Source organism: Lepidochelys kempii, chromosome 14, assembly GCF_965140265.1.
Source record: "Lepidochelys kempii isolate rLepKem1 chromosome 14, rLepKem1.hap2, whole genome shotgun sequence".
In the NCBI taxonomy this organism is placed as follows: domain Eukaryota; kingdom Metazoa; phylum Chordata; order Testudines; family Cheloniidae; genus Lepidochelys; species Lepidochelys kempii.
This window is the reverse complement of record NC_133269.1, coordinates 19383143-19405935: the sequence shown is the minus strand read 5'-3', so window position 1 is coordinate 19405935 and position 22793 is coordinate 19383143. Positions and strand designations below refer to the sequence as shown.

General features: G+C 42.6%; 1 protein-coding gene and 3 non-coding genes across 5 annotated transcripts in view; 2 read left to right on the top strand and 2 right to left on the bottom strand.

Moving 5' to 3' along the window:
• Positions 1-897: 897 nt before the first annotated feature.
• Positions 898-1004, bottom strand: LOC140898421 (U6 spliceosomal RNA). The gene has a single exon (XR_012154981.1). It is a non-coding gene; the product is annotated as a U6 spliceosomal RNA (small nuclear RNA).
• A 5529-nt stretch (positions 1005-6533) lies between these two features.
• TRNAQ-CUG (transfer RNA glutamine (anticodon CUG)) lies at positions 6534-6605 on the top strand. The gene has a single exon. It is a non-coding gene; the product is annotated as a tRNA-Gln (tRNA).
• A 1059-nt stretch (positions 6606-7664) lies between these two features.
• On the top strand, positions 7665-7736 carry TRNAQ-UUG (transfer RNA glutamine (anticodon UUG)). Its single transcript has one exon. It is a non-coding gene; the product is annotated as a tRNA-Gln (tRNA).
• Positions 7737-11005: 3269 nt separating this feature from the next.
• The window catches only part of NARF (nuclear prelamin A recognition factor), a 30065-nt gene continuing 18277 nt past the window's right edge, over positions 11006-22793 (bottom strand). For both annotated transcript variants that reach the window (XM_073311328.1, XM_073311327.1), the window contains 5 exons: positions 20681-20810; positions 19606-19678; positions 16125-16262; positions 15564-15721; positions 11006-14980 (listed from right to left, as the gene is read on the bottom strand). In XM_073311328.1, coding sequence (XP_073167429.1) covers positions 14739-14980; positions 15564-15721; positions 16125-16262; positions 19606-19678; positions 20681-20810 — 741 coding nt within the window. In that variant the 3' untranslated portion in view covers positions 11006-14738. The remainder of the gene's footprint in view (positions 14981-15563; positions 15722-16124; positions 16263-19605; positions 19679-20680; positions 20811-22793) is intronic.

Here is a 22793-nt window from a genome sequence, read left to right as displayed (position 1 = left end):
TTTCTGTCAGAACATGATGCACTATTTCACCGCAGGAAAGCAAGGGAGGCGTGGGAACACAATGGACATGCATGATGACCAGAGTGAACTCCTTCCCATGGTTTCCACCCACCGGGTGGGGCAGCACAAAATGCCCCTCAGGGCTGAGAGGAAGGATGTCTTGGTATGCAAATGAGAGCAAGGCATCTTAGAAGTCAGAGTTCCAAGAACTTTCCGGACTCCAGTCCTCTGCGCCTGACAGAGGTGAAAAGGCATCTCATAGATTACCTCAATGCGTCCTTCGCCCGCCAATTGGGTATGGTTTGACCCCGCCTGCCCAGCGCAAGCTACAGGAGATGCCGCTGTGCCAAAGGATCTCGCCGAGGGCAGGCGGGCCGCGGGGTGAGAGGCGCGGCGCCAAGGAGGAATCGGTAGGGAGGCGAAGAACCGAAGGTGAGGCCTGCAGAGAAGAACGAGGCTTTCCTTTCCTGTTCTTCATCAGCCCTTGCTCGGTGTGGGAGTCCAGGCGTTTCCCGCCTCCAGATGGCAGGGGTGGTGACGGAGTTCCTGCAGAAGGACATCGTCCTCTGCTTCTTCTTCCTCTTCCTCCCCGTCTCTGCTTGTGGGTGCCTAGGCGGTCCCATAAAGGGGTCCCTGTGAATCAGGGCTGGGTGGCGTCTGCGGCAGCGGATCCTTTTGTCTCTGCGAACCGGCTTGGGAGGCAGCCGGGTGTGGGGTATGCGGTGCCTGCCCAGCGCAAGACGCAGGAGATGCCGTTGCGCCAAAGGAGGCACCTCGGGTCCCTCCCAGGAGAGGCGAGGGGCAAAGCGGGGAGTGCTGCAGCAGGGTGCCTGCCCACCCAGCGGGGCCTCCCCAGCTGCCAAGGGCCCTGCGAGCAGCACCAGCGAGGCAGGAAAAGAAAATATGGAACGCTTCACGAATTTGCGTGTCATCCTTGCGCAGGGGCCATGCTAATCTTCTCTGTATCGTTCCAATTTTAGTATATGTGCTGCCGAAGCAAGCACAGGGTGGAGTTTGGGCCCTAAGCTATAAATACCCCAGAGAAGATAGAGGCTTCCCAGTTAGGGCGAGAGAGGCAGGCCCGGGAACTCCAGGGAGACGCATGTGGAGCAGAGCCCTCGATTTCCTCCGTGTGTCCTTGTTCCTCCAACTGGATACAGTTTGCCCCCACCCAGTGGGGCAGCACAAAACGCCCCTTTGGGAGGAGAGGACGGAGGTCTTGGTATGCGAATGAGAGCAAGGCATGCTGGGAGTCAGAGTCCCCTGTGGTCACCGGAGTGCAGTCCTCTGGGGCTGGCAGAGGTGAAGAGCCAAGCAGGGAGAGGGCGGGAGGAGAAGCGGGCCAAGTGTGTGTGAGGGCTCCTGGCCAGCGTGCATCCGGCTAGATCTCGCCGAGGGCAGGCGGGCCGGGGCGTGAGACGCCAGGTGCAGTGTTCTGGGCCTGGTGGAGGTGAAAGGCGAAGCAGTGAGCCCCCAGGAGAAGAGAGCTAGGTGCTGTGTGAGGTCTCCTGGCCAGTTTGCCTCCTGCTAGATCTTGCTGAAGGCAGGCTGGGCACGCAAGATGCCAGGCATCGAGGAGGAATCTTTAGGGAGGTATAGGGCCGAAGGCGAGCCCTTCAGAGAAGGCATAGGCTCGGTAAGTGGGGTCTGAGGGGTGCTGCATTACCCCCAGATTTTCTGTGGGGGCTGGGTGTTGTAGCTGTGCCCGGCTGCATACGTGGGGTCCTGGCTGCTGGCCCCATGCCCGGAGGTCCTAACTACTGGCCCCAGGCTGGGATTTCCTGCTGCCATTCACAAAGACGGGGATCTTCTCCTGGCCCCGTTTCTGTCCCCAGCCGTGGCCACAGCCTGAGCTCCCTTACCCCGTCCGTGTCCCCTGCCTCCTGGAGAGACAGCCCTAGTCCTGGCCTTTGCGGGGGCAGGGTGTGGGGCGGGAGCATGAGGTAATAAATTTGGGGATAGTTTTGTTCACTTTCAGCATCCTCACTATCAAAAGCATTCCGGCGCCAATGAGGCTTTCCTTTCCCATCCTTCAGCTCTTCCTCGATGTGGGAGTCCAGGTACTTCCCACCTCTAGGTAGTAGGAGAAGTGAAGGTGGCAACGGGCTCCCTGCGGAAGGATATCCTCCTCTGCTTCTTCTTCTTCTTCCCCCTCTTTGTCTGTCATTGGCCGGTCCTGAAAAGGGTCCTTGCCAGGCAGGGCTGGGTCCTGTGTGCTTATCGGATGTGGTAGCGGGTCACCTGAAATTTCTCAAAGTCAATAGCTTACAGGCCTATGATCCGTGTCCCTTAATCCAAGGGTTTTCATCTTAATGATGGTCAGACCAGGGTTGAATGGCCCAGTATTAATTATTATTATTTAGTCTTGCATTAAAATAAATATTTCTGAAATATGTATTGTTAATCATCCTCTTCATTTTTTAATTCGTCTCTGATTGTTATCCTTGTTACAATAAGATCTGGTAGGTAGTTAGTGGGTTTTTCTTATATTCGTCCATCTCCTAAGGTAATGAGGCCTCCATCCCCGGGCGTGGTGCTCTTTTTCCTCCTTTGATAATTGTGATGATTCGTAGATTTCCATGCCAGAAGGGACCTTTGTGATCTGAGCTTATGGTCTGAGCTTATGGTCATAGAACTTCCGCAAAATAATTCCTAGCACATATTTTCCAAAAACAATCTAATCTTGATTTCATAATTGACTGTGATGAAGAATCCACCATGACTCTTGGTAAATTGTTTGACTCCTTAATTACTCTCACTGTTAAAAATTGATGCCTTATTTCTAGTATGAATTTATTTATCTTCAACTTGCAACACTTGGTTCATCTTATAGCTTTCTCTGCTAGATTCAAAGTCCAATTATCAAATATTTCCCCCCATGTAGCTTGTTATTAGCTGGGTACAACGTTATTATGGGTTGGGTTAAAATTCACTGTAGTTGGTAAATAAAGAAGAAAGCTTAGGAGTTTACTCTCTGAGCACATTTTGATCCTGGGAAAAACTAGTTTGAGAGTTTTTGGGTCTGTTGTCTAAAGAGGCTTGGGGCTAGGGTGACCAGATGTCCCAATAAAATCAGGACTGTCCCGATATTTAGCTGTTTTTCCCGCATCCCAACTGATGTACGATCGGGACGCCATTTGTCCTGATATTTGGTGCGGGGCTGGACTGGTCACCCGAGCTGGCAGGCTCCCTATCTGGCTCCACGCAGCTCCCGGGAAGCGGCTGGCAGGACCCTGCAGCCTCCCCTTGCCTCCAGTTCCCCTCCAACAAGCCCCCACATTGCCTAGCACCCCAAAATACACAAATCTCCCCCACTTCCCAGCACCCTCCACCTCCTCACAGCCCAGCACCCCCCCACAGACCTCCCAAACACTCTCTCCCACTCCCTGCTCTGTCCCCGAGGCCACACTCCCAGCCCTGCTGAGAGGTGAGGTGATTGTTAGCTGGACTGAGCCAGCAGCGGGGCAGGGGGCTGGAGCCAGGGCCCTGCCCCCCTGCCCCGTGGCTTCTGCTGGGGGCTGGAGCTGGGGCCATGAGCCCCTGCCCCATGGATTGCGGCAGGGGGCTGCAGCAGGGGCGGTACACCCCTCTCGAAGCTTCCTAGGGCTGTGCACCCCCCTCCCATGGCTCCGGTTGGGGCTGTGCGCCCCAAAATGCGTCCTGATATTTTACTCTTGCGATCTGGTCACTCTACTTGGGGCTGTGAGCTTAAAAAAAATGCTCCTTTTTTTTTTCTTGATTCCTTCTGCTTCGGAGACACGGGACTTTGTATGTTCTTTGTAAATAAACAAAACTTCAACATAGAAAATACCAGATTTAATCTAATTTTACCTGTCAGTGGAACATCCTCAAGGCCCTGAAATTTGGCTATCTGCTTGGGTGAAAAGGGGCAACATAGGTATTTGTAAACCCTGATCAGGACACCTCAAAATAATTATTTAATTATTCATTTCTGTATAGGGGACTGGGACCACCACAGACTTCTGTTAGATACTTTCATGGGCCCATAAGAGGGGAGTGCTAGGGAGCCAACATTTTCACCTTTGGACTTAATGAGCGCAGAACTGCATTGTGCTTTCCTCCACCCTTTGCTTAGGGGAGGAAAATATTGTCCCAGTGTTTGTTGCTGCAAAAAATAGATTTGAAAGAGTGTAATTTGTCATTGTTCCCTTATAACTGGGGAAAGAGGGAAATCTCCAGGCTTATTGCCATTCTGGGCAAACTGTGAGGCAGGTAAACTCACCTGATAGACATGGCCATCGCATTATGGCATTTCAGAGGGAGACATCTGAAGCTCAAACTTTACTGGTTTCAGAGTAACAGCCGTGTTAGTCTGTCTTTGCAAAAAGAAAAGGAGTACTTGTGGCACCTTAGAGACTAACCAATTTATTTGAGCATGAGCTTTCGTGAGCTACAGCTCACTTCATCGGTTGCATCCGATGAAGTGAGCTGTAGCTCACGAAAGCTCATGCTCAAATAAATTGGTTAGTCTCTAAACTTTACTGGGTAAAGGAATGTTTGTATCCCAAGCATTGCACAGGACATTTTGGGGGAGCATATTTGTGTGGGGAGGGCGGGTGGAAGCATGCTGCTGAGCTGAAAATATACACAGCAATTTCAGCTATTGTGCCCAAGCACCAGCAAAAGGGGAAAAAAACCAAACCTCATAAATTAAATATATCACTTTCTAAAAGCTGTAGTTGGAAGCTTGGTTACTACACAGCAGAGTGGCGCAGCGGAAGCGTGCTGGGCCCATAACCCAGAGGTCGATGGATCGAAACCATCCTCTGCTATTTAACTTTTTCTCTCCTTTCATCCTCTGCTATTTACCTTTTTTCTCCTTTAAAAATGTATTGTAGTGACATCTTTCAATGTTCATGTTAAAGCTAAAGTTATTTCACCTGAACGCTCCGATGGGCAATAGAATATCACTTAATTTACTGGTTTCAGAGTAACAGCTGTGTTAGTCTGTATTCGCAAAAAGAAAAGGAGGACTTGTGGCACGGTATGCATCCGATGAAGTGAGCTGTAGCTCACCAAAGCTCGTGCTCAAATAAATTGGTTAGTCTCTAAGGTGCCACCAGTCCTCCTTTCCTTTTTACTTAATTTACTCAAAGCTGTTTTGGGGGCATACACCTGTCAGTTATTATTCATTGTTAATAATATTTTGTGGTATTTATTATTGAGTTAAGTGACAATAAAGTCATTGCTGTATAATACAATGCATCCGATGAAGTGAGCTGTAGCTCAGAAAGCTTATAAATTTGTTAGTCTCTAAGGTGCCACAAGTCCTCCTTTTCTTATAGTGAAAATATATTTGTCTCTACAACGTTTACAGTACTTCCTGGACCATTACTTCAGCTATAATAATAATAATTAATAATGCACAAAGAGCCTGTTATTACTTATGATTAGTACTAATGGCAGTACACGGAGTTTTTACGGATAATCTAGTGTGTTAAGCATTGAGAAAACAAAACAAAAACCAACATGCAAAACAGATAGCCAGACTCATGTTTCAGTCTTATTGTTTAATCTGTTATTTTTCTCTTTATCATAGTAACCTGTGGCATAGGTTATTATCCACAGTATTCACTCTGATTTTACACGTTTACTGCCAATAATTTATGATGATTAATACTCGTTATTTGATTTACATGCTTTCATTTTAGGGTCTGATCCTGCAAGAGGCTGAAGTTAATGCGAATAGAGAGGGCAGCTGTGAGGAGGATTGGCTCTGGTCAGCTCTGAACTTGCCCTGGGATCTGCTCTGAAACATGGAGCCCAAAGCGCCGCATCTTGCAAGATTCCCATTCCAGTCCTCCCCCTCCCACAGCTGGTTGAAGATTGGGTCTTAGTTAGGAATAATTCAGAATAGATGGTGGGGTAAGTAATTCATTATTCAGTTTGTGATTTTTCCAGAGTGTTTTCTTTTTCCCTTACTGAAATTAAAGAACATCTACAATATCAAAGTGGGACTGCGGGATGAGGGAAATCTTTACAAGCCACTTACAATACGTCATGCAGCACGGAACGCGTAACGGGTTGTAAATTGCTACAGGTAACGTACAGCAAAAATGCTACTTGGCCAGCAAAGCTTCAACGTTCAATACGTCGCGCTCAGCTGCACAGAAGGGAAACTATAAGCGTAAAAACATGGAATAAAATGCAACACGTGGGCAAAAACGGAAAGTCCATAATTTAAAGCAAAAATATTTCATCGTGCAAAATTGCAATATGGGTAAGAAATTCCATCGAAAAGTAGGCAACCGGCTGAATTTTGGGGGAAAAAAAAAAAGGCATCAGTGTCATCACTGAAAGCAGGACAGAAATGCCACGTATTTCTGGGCTCTTTTTAAAAATGGTTTGTTTATTACTGAAGTAAATTGTGCTGGATTACTTCAGGATTTAGTTAATATGTAGAATTAATGCGTGAGGAAATGTATACGTAAGAGAAAAATCCCACAGCTATCCACAAGAACATACGCTCTGACGTTACCTCAATACGACCAATTCTGAAGGGTTAGTCAGGTGGTTCCATGGTGTAATGGTTAGCACTCTGGACTCTGAATCCAGCGATCCGAGTTCAAATCTCGGTGGAACCTAGAATTTTTCAGGTTTTGTTGTGTGACTTAGTTTCTGTACTAAGGAAATATTATTAGTATGCGCTTATATTAAGTATATTAATATTATTTCAATGGAACCTAAAAGTCTTCATATTTTATTTATTATATTTTCTTTACTGCCAAGTAAATATAAGAACTGTGGATTTAATTAGAAAAATATATTGAAAACAACAATAAAGGGCACATTATACATTGACTATTATACATGTATTGGATGCCACTGGAAAATGAATAGAAAGGAAGTTTTATTTAAAAGAGAAAACAAACTGCAGGTTGTTTATAGCTATATCTATCTATTTTCTTGTGATTTTTTGTTATTACCTTTAACTATATGCAAGGCTAATAATTGCTTTTACTGTGAGGTCATTATAACTTTGCTAGAAGGATCCTGTAGTCTGTATGAGTTATGGGGCAAGAATCATTTGCTCCTTCTATAATGAAATGCAAGTAATCCTAACTATAGCAAAAGTAATTATGTATTATCTAACTTTAACTGTGTTGGGCCTATCTGTGAATTTATCTTTTGTTATTCACATTTTAGCTTTAAAATATTACTAGAACTATAATATTTTATAATAAAAGCACCCAATGAAACAGCCTCATAAATCTTATTTAAAAGTGGAGCTGACACCGGTTGAGTAAGCATCAAAAGCGGGTTGGCTTGTGTTGTGTCAGTTTCTTGTATGCGAATTCAGTTCTAAATTCTGCGTTAGCAATGCAGCGTGCACGTTCTTTTGCATGCACAGGGCTGTGTTAGAGCTAGTTTGGATGTATCAAAACAGGAGACCTCTTTGCTTCTTTTTTTTAAATAATCAAAGCTGCAGTCTGAGGAAGGCTCCTTGCCACTTTAATGGCTGAGAGGGATCATCATATTGTACAGGTGAGGCGTGAGATTTAGCCGAGAATAAAGTCTGTAAGATAAATTTTGTGGCAAAGAACCTCAGTTTAAAACGAATGGGGGGCAAAACTGGACTTGGAGTTCCCCAGTGAGCCAATAATTGTTATTAGCCAGTAGAACAGAAATTGGTGGCACCATTTGGTTCTATGGTGTAATGGTTAGCACTCTGGACTTTGAATCCAGCGATCCGAGTTCAAATCTCGGTAGAACCTTATTTACGTGCGGTATTTTTACCAGCTTTCTTTTTTTAAAAAATCATTACCGTTATTGGCACAGCAGGTAAGTGCTTATTTACGAATTTGGAAGACGTTACATAACAAAATAAAAGGGGCTGAATAAATAAATACATCTGGTGGTAGTGACTTTTTTGCAAGGCAACCTCTTGTAAACAAATTGTTGATATATGCACTGCACTATCCCATTATTCTTCTTCATGTTCTGATACCAAGAGGGTAATATTTGTGCTTTATAAAAACTTTCAGTAAACACTGCACAGTATTTTGAAACCAAGGTTCTATGTTTCCTATACAAATTATTTTGCTGTTTCATTTTTCCTCATACATTCAGCCCTTACATTTTAAACAGGTTTTGTCTAAACCTGGTATAGTGTGATGCCCAGTTATAGAAAATCCTTTTATTCAAAAGATTAATATTGTTTTTTTAAGAGCAATTTAGTTAAAGTTGATACCAATTTCTAAAATGCATCCTTTAAAAGAAACGTGATGATTCATCCTGGAGGAAACTCACTTCTCAGATAAAGCCAAAATAACTTGATTGTCTCTTTTTAGAGTAACAGCCGTGTTAGTCTGTATTCGCAAAAAGAAAAGGAGTACTTGTGGCACCTTAGAGACTAACCAATTTATTTGAGCATGAGCTTTCGTGAGCTACAGCTCACTTCATCGGATGCATACTGTGGAAACTGCAGCAGACTTTATATACACACAGAGAATATGAAACAATACCTCCTCCCACCCCACTGTCCTGCTGGTAATAGCTTATCTAAAGTGATCATCAAGTTGGGCCATTTCCAGCACAAATCCAGGTTTTCTCACCCTCCACCCCCTCACACAAATTCACTCTCCTGCTGGTGATAGCCCATCCAAAGTGACAACTCTCTACACAATGTGCATGATAATCAAGTTGGGCCATTTCCTGCACAAATCCAGGTTCTCTCACCCCCTCACCCCCCTCCCAAAAACCACACACACAAACTCACTCTCCTGCTGGTAATAGCTCATCCAAAGTGACCACTCTCCCTACAATGTGCATGATAATCAAGGTGGGCCATTTCCAACACAAATTCAGGTTTTCTCACCCCCCCACCCCCATACACACACAAACTCACTCTCCTGCTGGTAATAGCTCATCCAAACTGTCTCTGCAGGTGAAACTGAACCCCTGCCAATCCAAGTGCAGGGGGCAGGCTGGAAGGCTGCCTCACCCCTGTGTCACTATGATTGTTGCCTGGACACTGGTGGGGTGGAGTGAGGCCTCTCTACACAGATTTGCACCAGTTAATTACACTGGTGCAAATCCATCTGTGAGCACACTTACTTCAGTTTTAACTGTAATTTATTGCAGTTTAAAGGTGCTGTTAACTGACTTAAACTAAACCAAGATAAGACTATCCAGACCACCTTTTGCTTTCGTTTAAAAATCATCTAATTAAAAAGCTGCAACTCAGCATGGAGACTACGCCCTAGAGTCATTGGCTCCACATAATCCGAGGTCCCCTCACCTGCTCTCTATTTTAGTACTAACACTCAACAGTCAGTTTATGCTGGGTGACAGGAGAGCTCCACAGTGCATAGATACAGAGCCCTCCCTTCTGCAAGCAGTTCCCTTCCTCTCCCTTACATTGCCCAGGTAACCCCACCAACTGCCTTAAAAGGTGCAAAGGGTATTTAACTGCCCAAGGAGTCAGATGGGTACCTAGCGGGATTTTCAAAAACACCTGATTTCAATGGATGTTAGGCACCTAGGTCAGGGGTGGCCAACCTGAGCCTGAAAAGGAACCAGAATGTACCAACAAACATTGCCAAAGAGCCACAGTAATGTAAGCAGGCCCCCATCTGCTACCCCCCTCCAGCCCCAGCCCCAGCCCCTCCTGCCCACTGGCAGCCCCGCCAATCAGCACCTCCCGCTCCCTCCTCACACCTCCCCCTCGCAGCAATCAGCTGTTTTGCAGTGTGCAGGAGGCTCTAGTGGGGAGGAGGGAGGAGCGAGGGCATGGTCGGCTCCGGGGAAGGGGCTTTGGGGGAAGGGGTGGAGTGGTGGCAGGACCTGGGGTAGAGAAGGGGGTTGAGCAGTGAGCACCCCACAGCACATTGGAAAGTTAGCATCTGTAGCTCCAGTCTCAGAGTCAGCGCCTATGCAAGGAGCTGCAAATTAACCTCTAAAGAGCGGCTCCAGAGCCACAGGTTGGCCACCCCGACCTAGGTAGTTTTGAAAATCCCAGTAGAGTCCCTATCTGATTCTTTAGGTGCCTAAATGCCTTTAAAAATCTGGTCCCTTTTCGCATCTCCCACACCAGGATGAATTTCACACAGTAGGTTCTGAGAACAATTTTGTAAAGAAACTGCTCCTGGAGGTGCTGTGTACAGACTCAGGAGAACAAAGCAGAAAGTTACATTTGTCTCATGTTTGGGAAACTCCTTCCCAATCTTGCTGACTACAAACTTATTTTGAAAGTTAAATCTTGGCTTCTGGAGCACAATTCTGCTCCCAGAAGATGGATTCTATGGCGAACTCCTTAGTTGCAGAATCAGAATACAAGTCTTTGTCATTCAAGTGCTTTAAATGAACTGACTACAGTGTAGGTACATGATGCTACAGTATAATCAGTTACTGACCACAAACCAACCTCTACCAGTTTGTTCTCCATAATTGTTTTCAAAGTTAGGAACTCCACAGGAGCCACCTGGCTGGCTTACATAGTCACTCAGTAAGCGATAACCGAACATTTCCTGTAGTTAGCTGAAAGGTTTTTGCGTGCATACTTTGACTGGGAAGAGTTGGTAGTTTTATAGTCCAAATGTTTTATGAACAGTGGATGTAAAGAATTGTTATTGCTGTGTGTCCAAAGGCAGCTCTAAATGAGGAACATTTATTTTCCTTTAGGCAGTTTAATGATGGTGCAATAAGCTTAAAGAAAAGTGGTGCTGGTATCTCATTTGCCAGACTGACGGGGACCAACAACCTTGGACAATCAGCACACTCAGCCCTGGGGTGGGGCTGGCAGGATAGTGAAATATGGGCTCATTCAGACTTTGGTTTCTGAAAGGGACATGGAAGGACAGTCTCCTCCCCTCACATTAGGTAAATAACCATCTCAAAACATATTTTAAAACAAACATTTGTATGAAGTACATTGTGTGGGTCTGCTAAGCTTTCAGAGAGAGATGTGTGTCTGTGTTGAGGCAATACACACCTTGGAATAAGATGAGGCCCATGTATGTAACTAAACAAAACCACCACAAAATTAGATTCAAAGATATTTATTAGGGCAATTCAAGTTCATGCTCCATTTGAAATACAAAGCACCAGAGTTTAGATAACTGATTATCCAAGTATCATCCAGCTGAAGCTGCTGAGCTGTGTACAGACATGTATTTATTAAATATCACAGTCCCAGATCGTATTCACTTGAAGAATGGTGAACAAACAAAAATACACTGGAGCAGTGGCTGCTAAGAGGCAAACTCTCTTATTTCTGAGGTCTTGGCAAGATGTCTTTACAACACTTACCCTTCCCACTAGAGACCTCAGAAGAATACTATAATACAACTCCTCTCACTACCAGTACATTACACGTCTAGGATATTTTATGGCATTAAAGACAACCTCCAAATACAGTTTAGCATTTTTGTTTTGCCAAAGATTTTTAAACACAGATTTAATTTTCCTTAAAAAGAAAAAAAGTCCACGGCAAACCTCACGTTCTTTTGTACTCAGCGATGAACTGTCCCAGCACAACATTCAACTGAGAAGTAAAGCACTATGGCTGTGATTACACTAGGAACTTTACACATTTTGCGATTCAGGGTGCTGTCAACAAATGTAAATAAACTGCTCCTGCAAAACAGTTTAATTGCAAGTGTAGACAGGACTACATTATGTTCAGCAGTTTCAGAAACTAGCTAGCTGCACCCATTGTCAACACAGCATAACTTTCCTAATGTAGGCTTAAAGGCTAGAATCTGATTTTAGATACCTGATGGGCATTACCTAAAATCATAATATGGGTTTCTAGTTTTAGGCTGAAACCTCAATGAAGCAAAAAATTTAGAGATTTGTTAAAAAAACACTGAAAAATGATTTTTGCAATGTTAAACTTTGCAGAGGAGATTCCTGGATGTTTCACAAACTGGCAGTTAATGGAAAACTTTTTTTTAAATGATAAAATCAGATTTTTTATTCCAAAAATAGTCTCAGTTTTTCTAAAAATTAAACCCTGAAAAATCAGAAAACTCCCACAATCCCAAATTATAGTACACCTAATGATACTGTATGTAGCCACTACAGCTATATGTTGGATGAACATTCAAAATGCACTCTTTTTTAAAAGAGAGGTTGTGGCATGTAACAGTTCTAAGAGATTGTTACACGGCTACTTTTTAAGTGTGGAGCATTTCAAATTGAGAAGCTGAAAGAAAGTGAATTCTTAATCTGCCTTTATAATGGGAAAGAACAACTAATATTTTACAGCCATCTCATCTGATACTGTTCCTGTGGAAACTCAAGTATGGAAAGAGGATCTATTGAATGAAACAGGCATGTGTGCTCAAGCAAAATGGCAGAGAGGGTTTTTGTTCAGTGATGGGCAGCAGCCAATGAGATGAAGCTGTGCTCTAATCTCTAGATTGACACTTAAAGAATCCCACAGGAAGGTGGCTCTTTCACAGCATAGTGAAGAATTAAGTTTTAATAAAAAATTTAAACTGAGAACCAGTTTTTCACATTGTCAAGTATATCCACATTTTCCTTTACAAAAATAAACTATACACAGAACTGAAGCTATATATATAAATTAACATTTCAACCAGTTTTAAGCCATATATACATATAGAAATATATGTATATACTAACTTAGAACAATAAAACTTAATTACAATGTGATTCCATTGAAGGGTTCTGGGGATATCAGAATAGATCAAGAAATTAAAACTGAAGGGGTCATGTTGCTTTCAAGTACTGAAAGTGTTCACGAGCTTCATGTAACCCACAGGTTATTCTTTAATAGACAATTTTAAATTTTTTTGGATGTATAGGTTTTCCAGGATCTCCCTGCTGCTCCAAACTCCTTTCCTAGCACAGAGGTAGATTTCTCTAAATGTTCAGTTATTGCGTCAAAAACATTTTATTTAAAAAAAACAAAACAAAAAAAACAACAAACCTGAAGGCTTACTCTGCATGCAGGTAGCCATACAAGTCAGATCCATATGCCTTTTGCATTGAAATAAAGTAAAGTAAAGGAGGCTTGGATGAAACCTGCAACCACATCAACAAGTTCATTTTAAACCAGTTGTCCCTTCCAGCAAGTCCACACATTTCAGCACCCTTTTTTCCCCCTCTTCGTTTTGAGCCCACTCCTATTTAAGTCAAAAACACGCATTTGCCTCCAACAGGAATATAATAGACTCTGTTGTTAGATACTTTATTTAAAAGGGAAAAAAAAAAAAAAAAAGACTGGAAGCATTGAATGCCTCACCTCCTACCTTCCAAGGGTAGATCCTGATTTCAAATAGACTCCATCAAGATCTTGTATTATTAGCTTTGTGCGCACACACACAGAGTAACTGATATTAAGAAATCCACAAGATTTGCTTTCATGCATTTCCTGAGATCACGACAAACCCCATTCATATTTTCTCAACAAAATGTGAAAGCTAAAATCCTTCCAGTTTTGAGAGAGCCACTAATCAAAACAACAAGCATGAGGCTGCTATGAAATCTGGTGGAAGCCTTGTAATGGCTGGAATGTCACATCACATCCTTAAACATCCCTCCCTGAACTGTGAGGCTGTACAGATGGTTACATCTATCAAGCATGATTTTTTAAGATGATAGCTTGTTAATTGAAGCAGCCATGTAATGTACATAAAAATGCCCCCAAACTAGCACTATCAGTTTACATCATATTATCAGCTCAAGAATGTTCCAAAATTAAGATTTTTTTGTTAGAGGCACTCAACAAATTTATCTGGTCTCTGGATTCAGTCTGACACGGTATATGCTCAGGACTAGCCAGAAATGGAATAGCAGAGGTATTGTAAATCAGGACTGAAGTCTAGCATAGAATTGATGTAGGGTGAAGATTGCAGGCAACATCATGCCTGTCTTCACATGGGATCACCATATCTCGCTTTCATAAACAAGTCAGACAAAAGAAAATAAAAGTTACAGAAAAGATTAATTCATGATGCAAGTTTCTGAAGAGAGAGATTAACAGGTTTAACTATTTGTACAAACCAGCCTGTTAGCAAAAATCCTTAATGAAAGAACGAGGGAAGAGAGGACTGTGTTACAACCATTTAATATTATTAAAGACATGCCATTTATATCAGAATGTTCTCCCTTTGTGGTTAGTGTGTCTGTAGGAAGCTTGTTGTCAATGTTTTAGTAGCTGAATAAACCTCTTTATTGTATAGTGGTGGAAGGAGTCAAGTAAATCTCTCAATTACATTTTTCATCTGTCGCTTTGTGTAAAATAATCATTTTTTGGTTAACAAGGCAAAAAGAGTTCTAACTTACGGTACACTGAACACAACAATTCTAAACAGGGTGGCTGTTCTTGCCTGGCGAAAGGAATCACATACGTAAGGATTACAATAGCTCCTGGTTGAGGGTGCCAGTTCCGTAAAAAGTGGTGAGAACCCTCAACCTGCATTAATTTCACTCCAAGTTGAGGGCATTGTACACCTAGAAGAAGGTGCTCACTGTACCCTGCAAGATCAGACCTTAACAAAAAACTCCCAAATACACAGGAGGTCAAGCACAGTAAGAGTCTAACAGACCCATAGGGAACCAAGGCATTCAACATAAAAAATTGAGCAATGGTTCTTTGTATTAAGTAAGGAATATTCCGCAATTCAGAAAGCATACTCATCGTACACTTGGCTAGTGCATAGCATCCCCAATTGCATAGAATGTTTCCAGTGCTGAGTTCATAACTAACCTATGCCAGTTTTTTCATCTTTCGTGAGCCTGATTTGTCACCACTTGATATCCATGCTGCTTGCTGTTTGATTTACTGCACAGTATTTGGTGTGCAGAGTTTCCTGGACCTTCTTGGAGTCCATCCCTTCCAGCCAGTCCTGGTACAGCTTTTGCACATGCATGCTGGTTTCTGGAAGCCTGACAGGAATTGCAGCATACACTTCCTCCATCTGACTGAGCAACACTTTGTCAGGTTTTCCATCTTCAGTCTGGGCTTGGCCTTTTCCATTTAAACACCCTAAAAATAGAACACCACAGCAATGAGACGGGATTAGTTTGTTTGGGGGAAGAACTATATTGTAGTTTAAACTCTCGATTTACAGTGTTGTCCTGTTGCTAATTAAAAAGGACAACTGCCTTTTGCAGTCAGCAGCCCCATTGATGCTGCTAAAAGTCACTGTTCACCTTTAAAAATGATTCTATCATCAGCAAGTGTCCAAATATTGATGGGGTTTCCATAGCAAAAATCTCTTTTCCTCCTCCCCTCCTTTCTTCGCCAGTTAGGTCCTACATTCTTCTCTTTCCCTCAACTCTGTATTTCACAAAAGGACAGACAACTCCTCAGCACTCTGGACTAGGTGCTTACAGATCACCCAGCAGAAAACAAATACTGTCCCTCTCATTTTGGACAACCTAATAAATGGAATGGACTCTCAGAAAGCCTAAACAGGTGTGTTTTATTTTGGACCATTCAGATTTGATGGTGGAGTGGTAAACATCTTACTATCATTAAAATAAGGATCAGCTCTTTCTGGAACCTTCCCATGATACTCACAGAAACAGGAAAAAAAAAGTCACCATGGATCCAGTATCATTCTTACCTCCAGGGCAGGCAAGAACCTCCACAAAATGATACAAGAACTTTCCCTTTTTCAGCTTCAGGACCACGTTCTGGATGTTCCTAAAGCCATACGCAGCTGCAAAGCGCAACACTGTCTCACCATCCTTTTCCAGGGTGACCTCTTGGAAGTCCTTGTTTCTGTACAGAAAGAGAGAGAGAGAAAATTCTAAACCCTCAGATCCCTTAGGGATTACTAACAGGATGATACAAGCATTTCAGTAAATGCCCACAGAGCTCACATGATAGAAGGCAAAAGGGATAACCTGAGGATGAATGGGCAGGGCTTCTAGTTCCTACGTGTTGTCGGTCAAATAAAAATTTGGGTGGAGATTGAAGAACAAATATCTATTCCATCTTCAAAGAAGAAGTATTATTAATAAAACAAGAAAGTTAGCAACAGTGATTTTTCCAGTGGTGAATTTACAGGTAGCTTATTAAGGACAATGCAAACCAGTGATTTTGATATGTGGAATACCTAGTTACTGCACTGAGGTTCATGTTATCCCATTCCATTAATACAAACATCCAAAATCCAACTTACTTTAGTGTTTTGTAGGTGATTTCCTTGATATCCATATCAAACAGCTCTTTGGCAGCATGTTTAAAGATGTGCTCCAGGTACCCATCAGATCTCCTCCCATCATGCCGTACTAAGTCCTCCTCCTTTATTTCACCAAACCTTAGAAAATGGACAAAAAGGAGGGAGAAAGAAGCTCAGAGTTTGATCATTTCACCTGAAGAAAATGAGATTTGTTTCTCTCTCCCATAACATTTTTTGTCAGGGGAAAAGAATATTTGTTCCTAGAAATGAACTTGTCCAATTTGTGTTTTGAGACAGTGGTAAAATGAAAATGGCAAAAGAGAAAAAAAAACTGTAGCTTCAAAAACTTCAGGCAACAGAAGTTTAACAAAATATATTCATACATAATAGAATGAAATGGCTTGGAAACAGCCATCAAGACTAGCTGGTTAAGAGGCATTTTAAAAACCACACTCAAAGTCACATGGAAACTGAGTTGTATCAGCACTTAGGCAATTTGAAAACACTTGTTTTAACTGTGAAAACCCCCAGCCAAAACAAAATGAATGTGAAATAATAAATATCAGATCATGTTTATTGTAATGTAGGATGCACTTTTAACATTGAAGGATCTAAAAGTACTTTACAGATCATAGGCACTGATCCTGCAAACTTTTGCTCATAAGAGCAGTTCTTCTGGCTTCTATGGGACTGTGTGTGCCCTCAAGGATTTCCAACACTATGTCTGTAAACTGATATAGAAACAATATAGAGGGATCATTCCATGGAACATGGTAGCTGTTGGATAGCAGGAAGTGAAAAATACTATATCCAGTTGACATTGGATTCACCTGTCGGCAGAACACAATTATCCAAGCTGAAATTTGTAGAATAAATAAGTAAATAAATACAGGAATTGACTCATGTCTGGTCAAAGAATAGTACTGAATGATCTTTAGTGATCAAAATGGTAGTTTTATGCTGGGACACAAGGGGTGTAGGTGATGGGAATGCAGTCCTACAGAATCACTGGCAAATACTTTATTTTTCTGGTAGAAAAGGAGTGGTCGGGGATACATGGCATCACTATTGTGAGAAAAAGGTGTTTTTGACAGCAGTCCCAGCCTGTTAGCTGCTCTGGGGATAACAACTTCGTCACCCTGCTCTCACTTCTGCTGGAAAAGCATCTGTAGCTCTGGTCTACTTTGCACTCCTCCCTGAGCATCCAGTGTGACCTGTGCTGGGACACTGCTTGTGTGCTATATAGATTGTGCATTCTACTGGTAGTAGCAGCCTGAGTTCCTTACATTCAGCCAGAAACCAAAGGCAGGAACTGTTAATGCAAAATAATAATATATCAAAAATCTAACTTAAAAGAACTACAGAAAAGTTGGGGTTTTATTCCTAGGGAACTAGGAATAAAACCTACATTTAACAAGTGAGAACCAGGCTTACAGCATGTCCACCTGCTCTTTGAGCCAGACCATTAATGGTGGGTTTATGTAACTGATGGTGATTTTTGTTGTTACCAGCTGTGGTTTTGTTTGGTGTCAGTGTGTCCTGTATTTGTCTAACTTATATTTATAGTAATGTTCTCCAGTTAAGATAGTAATTATGAGAATTACAACAGAAGTCATTTAGGATTAAAAAGTAACTTGAACAAACAATCACAATGATTATACCACAGCTTCAAGTGTATTGGGGCTTATTTTTAAAGAGGAGTTTAATTTTGTTTAATGTTAATGTTAAAAGTAAGATGGCACTGGAGAAGCTTTTGTTCTCACTTCATTCCTATTCCTCTGAAGATCTGTTTTTAATGGGTGAAAAATCACCGTAGGGACAGATAAAGTCTTGTGATGTCAAGTCTGGTAGCCTGATTCAATTCTGATATCATGTTATCCCTCTTAATGTGTTGCTCTCACCCCTAATATAAATTAGCTTAAATACAGCTTAAAAGACATTCCAATGGTATATTTAAAATTTGAGATCAAGCTTGCTCTTTAATAAAACAAAAAGCCACCGACCTGACCTCTCTGTAAGCCTTTAGAAAATGGGTACCTTTAACTCACAGCCAGTGCAGCCCAACTCACAGCCAGTGCAGCCCCATTAGCAAAAGTAATCACAAAGGCTGTAGTGTAAACAGAATTTAGGCATTATCATCACTGTATAACCTAGACTTCCCTAGTGTAGACAATGCTTAGGCGGGATACAATTTGAGGATGAAGGGAGAAGCTCAAAGGGATTCTGGGTAGACTTGAAGGAGCTTTCTTCCACTCTTTGCAGGAGAGTTGTCACTTCATTATGCAGCTGTGTAATGAGACTGGACTAACACGCATCACACACAAATTGGAACTGGATAACCTTTGAGACTCTACCTTTGTAACTAACTAAGTGGATCTATTTTCAGAGTTGCAGCCCTGTTAGTCTGTATCCGCAAAAAGAAGAGGAGGACTTGTGGCACCTTAGAAACTAACAAATTTATTTGAGCATAAGCTTTCGTGAGCTACAGGTCACTCTAGGAATTCTGTGAGTGTACATGATAGTTTCCATACTAGTTAGGCAGTGAGTAAACAAATACTCTAATGTTTTGCATGACTTTTCTCTGCTGTCCTTTAACCAATAGATGTATTTATTTGATCTAATCTGGATAGAACCTAGCTGCTCCATTCAGGAAAAAAACATTTACCATACCCAGAGAGGGTGGTGTTCACTTGTCACTAATTCTGCATGAAGACAATAGGAAAAATGGAAATTTACTGTCAAGATGCTGGTCTGAATGAAGGGATGACAGAACACAGAATAAACCCCACAGAAATTGCCCCAGCTCAGTCTAGTGGGAAGCTGGGTACTAGAAGGAGAACACACCTTGAGGGAATGAATAGTTAGCCCTTACACAGGTTCAACTATAGCAAAGCTTTAAAAAAAAAAAAAAAAAAAGCTTAGGGTGGGGCATCAAAACACCCCATGATAACACTAACAAGTCATCAGTTCAGTGGAATCCAGAATCTCACCACTTTATACAGACCTAATACTACTGCACAAAGATACAAATAAAAGCTACTTGCTGGTTTTTTTAATCATATCCATTGCAGACACCGAAGCCTGTTGAACATACAATCTTGGCACAGCACAGGTTTCATTCTTTTAAATTAGGCTTTTAAAAACAATTAGAGAGGAATTCATTTTGGAAGAGGCTGCTGTTTTAGGTGATTGGTTTTGGATTAGTATAAAAATATATCCATTAGAAAGGGCTCTCTGTTGCATTTTACCACTTCATGGATTGGGAGATACAAGAGGCCTCTAAAAGAAAAATGCTGGTTTCTTTCGCCACTGTGCATGTGAACAGGTTTCAGTGTAGTCTGGTTTTGGTGCATGCAAACTTTTGTTTTGAATAACTTATTTGTTTGAAAAAGCACTACACATGTGGTGACTTCTATATATGGCAGAACATTATTTGATCACTGGCACAATAACAACATAGCCCACAGCAAAAGCTACTTACAAACTGTCTATAGCCACTTCAGCCACTTCTTTCATAGATATATTTTTCTGCTCCATTATTTGGACAATTTCACCTGTAGGGCAATGCAGGACAATTATCTTTAACACAAACCAAAGTAGACACAGTCTCTCTTCAAGACAACAGATAGCGGAGACTGGCAGAGGAAAAACACACGGACAGTGTGGTATGAAGCAGGGTTGCCAACCCTCCAGGATTGGCCTGGAGTCTCCAGGAATTAACGATTAATCTTTAATTAAAGATTATGTCATGTGATGAAATCTCCAGGAATACATCCAAAGTTGGCAACCTTCGTATGAAGCCATGAATGAGTCTTACAGGTCACCCAATAGGAGTTCCAAGAATACCTTTACGCCATACCACATCACTACACATTTCTGGATGTGCCACATATTTACCAAACTATGTTGGCAGTGTTTAAGAATGAATGAATAACTTTCAACCTATCACTGGCCCGGTATTGGATGATACGCCTCCTGAGCCTTGGCGCAGGGTGGCATTTGGGAGAAATTTCCACATTGCCCAGAAAAGGAGGAAATGTTTTTGTGGCAGGTTGATCTTAAAAGACAACCCTTTCCTTCTATTCCCCCCAGCCCCTCTGTGCAAAAACAAGGCAGCTATTTGAAGCTGCTGGGGGGCAAGAAGGTTGGAACGAGTAGTCTTCCCAAGAGAGGTGTGTTAACGAATTAACAGGCGGAATGTAGATAAGGAGGACAAAGCCACAAAATAAATGCTGGCCAGGACAGCTTTTGCCTGTCAGAAAGGTTTGACTGCAGCGCAAGTTCAGATACTTGCTCTAGATAAGACAAGGAGAGCAAAACACAGACACAGCCAGTTTTTGTTCTTTTATCTATCCCACACCCAATGTCTATGCAATACATATACAGTCAGTAACTCAAGAAAGGGTCCTTTTTTTGGAATCAGATGAAACTAAACCTTATTTTGACAGCTACAAAATGCTAAATGAAAAAAAAGCTGATCTAGCATAAAGTCAGTTCAAACAACTGGTGAATCATGCTGCCATTTTATATGGGAGTACATTTAAAGGAGGTTTTACCTGATGTTAGAACACAATCAACATCTTGAGAGTTATACAAGGGGGTGTAAAAATCTTCCCGCAGGGCTTCCAATTTTTTGTCATAGCAAGGAGCCACGATTATATGGAAAATTTTATCTGGAGATAGGTTCTAAGGAATAAAAAGGGCACATCTGAATTTTGTGAAAAGGCCAAGAATGCATGGAGACAAACATGGATGAAAGTATTATTGCAGAAAATTACACAGGTTATATTTACAGTCACATTAGGTCTGGAGCTAAGTGCAAGGCACAGCAACTGGGGCAACTTTTTTTTGTTTTGTAGCAGTTGATTATGTTACAGTAGTTGTCAGAGCTATCCCAAACGAACACATTAGGCTATACAGCTTACTTCTTCCAAGTGACCTAGTTAACTAAAATTTGTCTGCAAGAACAGAGAGAGCAAGAAGCCTCTTCTCACGGAAGCTACTTCTAGTGCTGTGCATTTTGAGACGTGGGACATGTCCAGATTTGGAGCTGCAGCTGTCATTTATCACAGTGGCACCCATACTTTGCCCATCTGAAGGAGATGTTGGTCATTTGCTAGGAGGTTGACAGCTACTAACAGCACCAGCAGCATACATATTTATAGAGCACTTTACAATAACTCACTGATGCAACCAACGCCCCTACATCATAGGTTACTCCTGGGGGGATTCTGCGCCCATGCAGGGGCACAGAATTCATATGGGCCGCATTTTTCTGTGACCCCCCCAAGGCAGAAAAATGCAAAAAAAAAATCTGCCGGGGGACACATGCCTCTTCCCCAGAAGGTCAGGCAGCATGTCTGTTCCAGTGTGCCCGGAGCAGCCTCAGAGACAGGGGAAGGGAGCTGGGCATGCGTGCCTACCTGATCACTGTCACAGGGGTTGGGGGGAGGGTGGGGGGGAGAGGAAGAGAGGCTGGGTGTACATGTGTGCCAAAAAGTGAGTAAGTGAGACTCTGTCCCTCTCTTGTGACTGCAGCTCCCTGGCGTGTAAGGGTAGGGCTTTTTATATGCCTGAGACAGGCTAGAGGCACAAATGAAGCAGCCTGCTTGAGTTAATTGATCTCATTCTCCAAGGCACAAATGTAGCACCCTGACTGTGTAGTAAAGTTGTTAAAGTTGCTGTTGATGGTTAATTGATCTCATTCTCTGAGGCAGAAATGTAGCAGCATGCCTATTGTTCCTATTGTTAATTAACTGTTCCCATTCTCAGTCAACTCCTCCAGGAGCATTAAAACCTGTGAAAGTTTTAAGGCCCCTACATTGCCAGAGCGAAGTAAAGAAGTCTTATTATAAATGACAGTAAGGGCATGTCTACACTTGCCATTTAAAGCAGAAAAATTCCCTTTTTTGCGCAAAAACCATGGGAGCATCTACACTTGCCAATGACTTTTTGAAGAAAAACCACATCCACGAGAGGCATACAGCTCTTACTGGTGATGCTTTTGCGGTGAAGTGCAAGTGAAGATATGTTCTGTTTACATAGCTTTTAGCCTCCTGAGTGTTGGGAACACTGGGGCCTAACACTGGGTGCCGGCAACATGAGGATATCCCATAGTGCCTAGGTGACCACTCTTGCCAGCAGCTCTGCTGCCAGGTAAACAGACATCCACCTCTCCCACTGGAAAGCCCCAGGAACTTTGAAACTCCCCTTCCTGTTTTCTTGGCAAGTGCTCATTTATCATCTGGCCAGGTGACAATGCCTGCTCCATGGAGCAAGCGATCCCCTGCTTGGAGCAATGCTGAGTTACTGGAGCTGATCAGTGTTTGGGGAGGAGGTGGCTGTGCAGGAACCCCGGATGCCCCGTGATCACCCCCGCCCCCTTCCCACAGGGCCTATCCTCAAAATGGAGAGAGCTGCACTGTAAGATAGCTGCCCTAGAGTGCTGCTCTCATCAGCGATGGAAGTGCTGCTAATGTAAACATGCTCCCGACGCCTGAGGAATTAAGTGAGTACACAAACCAGTACTTTACTTTGATCCGTTCCCCATCACCGGTTAAACTTACAGTGCAAAAACTCTACAAATGTAGACATAGCCTAAGGGAATCCTCAGCTAGGAAGAGCTATGCACTCTCTCACTTTTTTCCTGTGCCAAAGTACCACAATGGA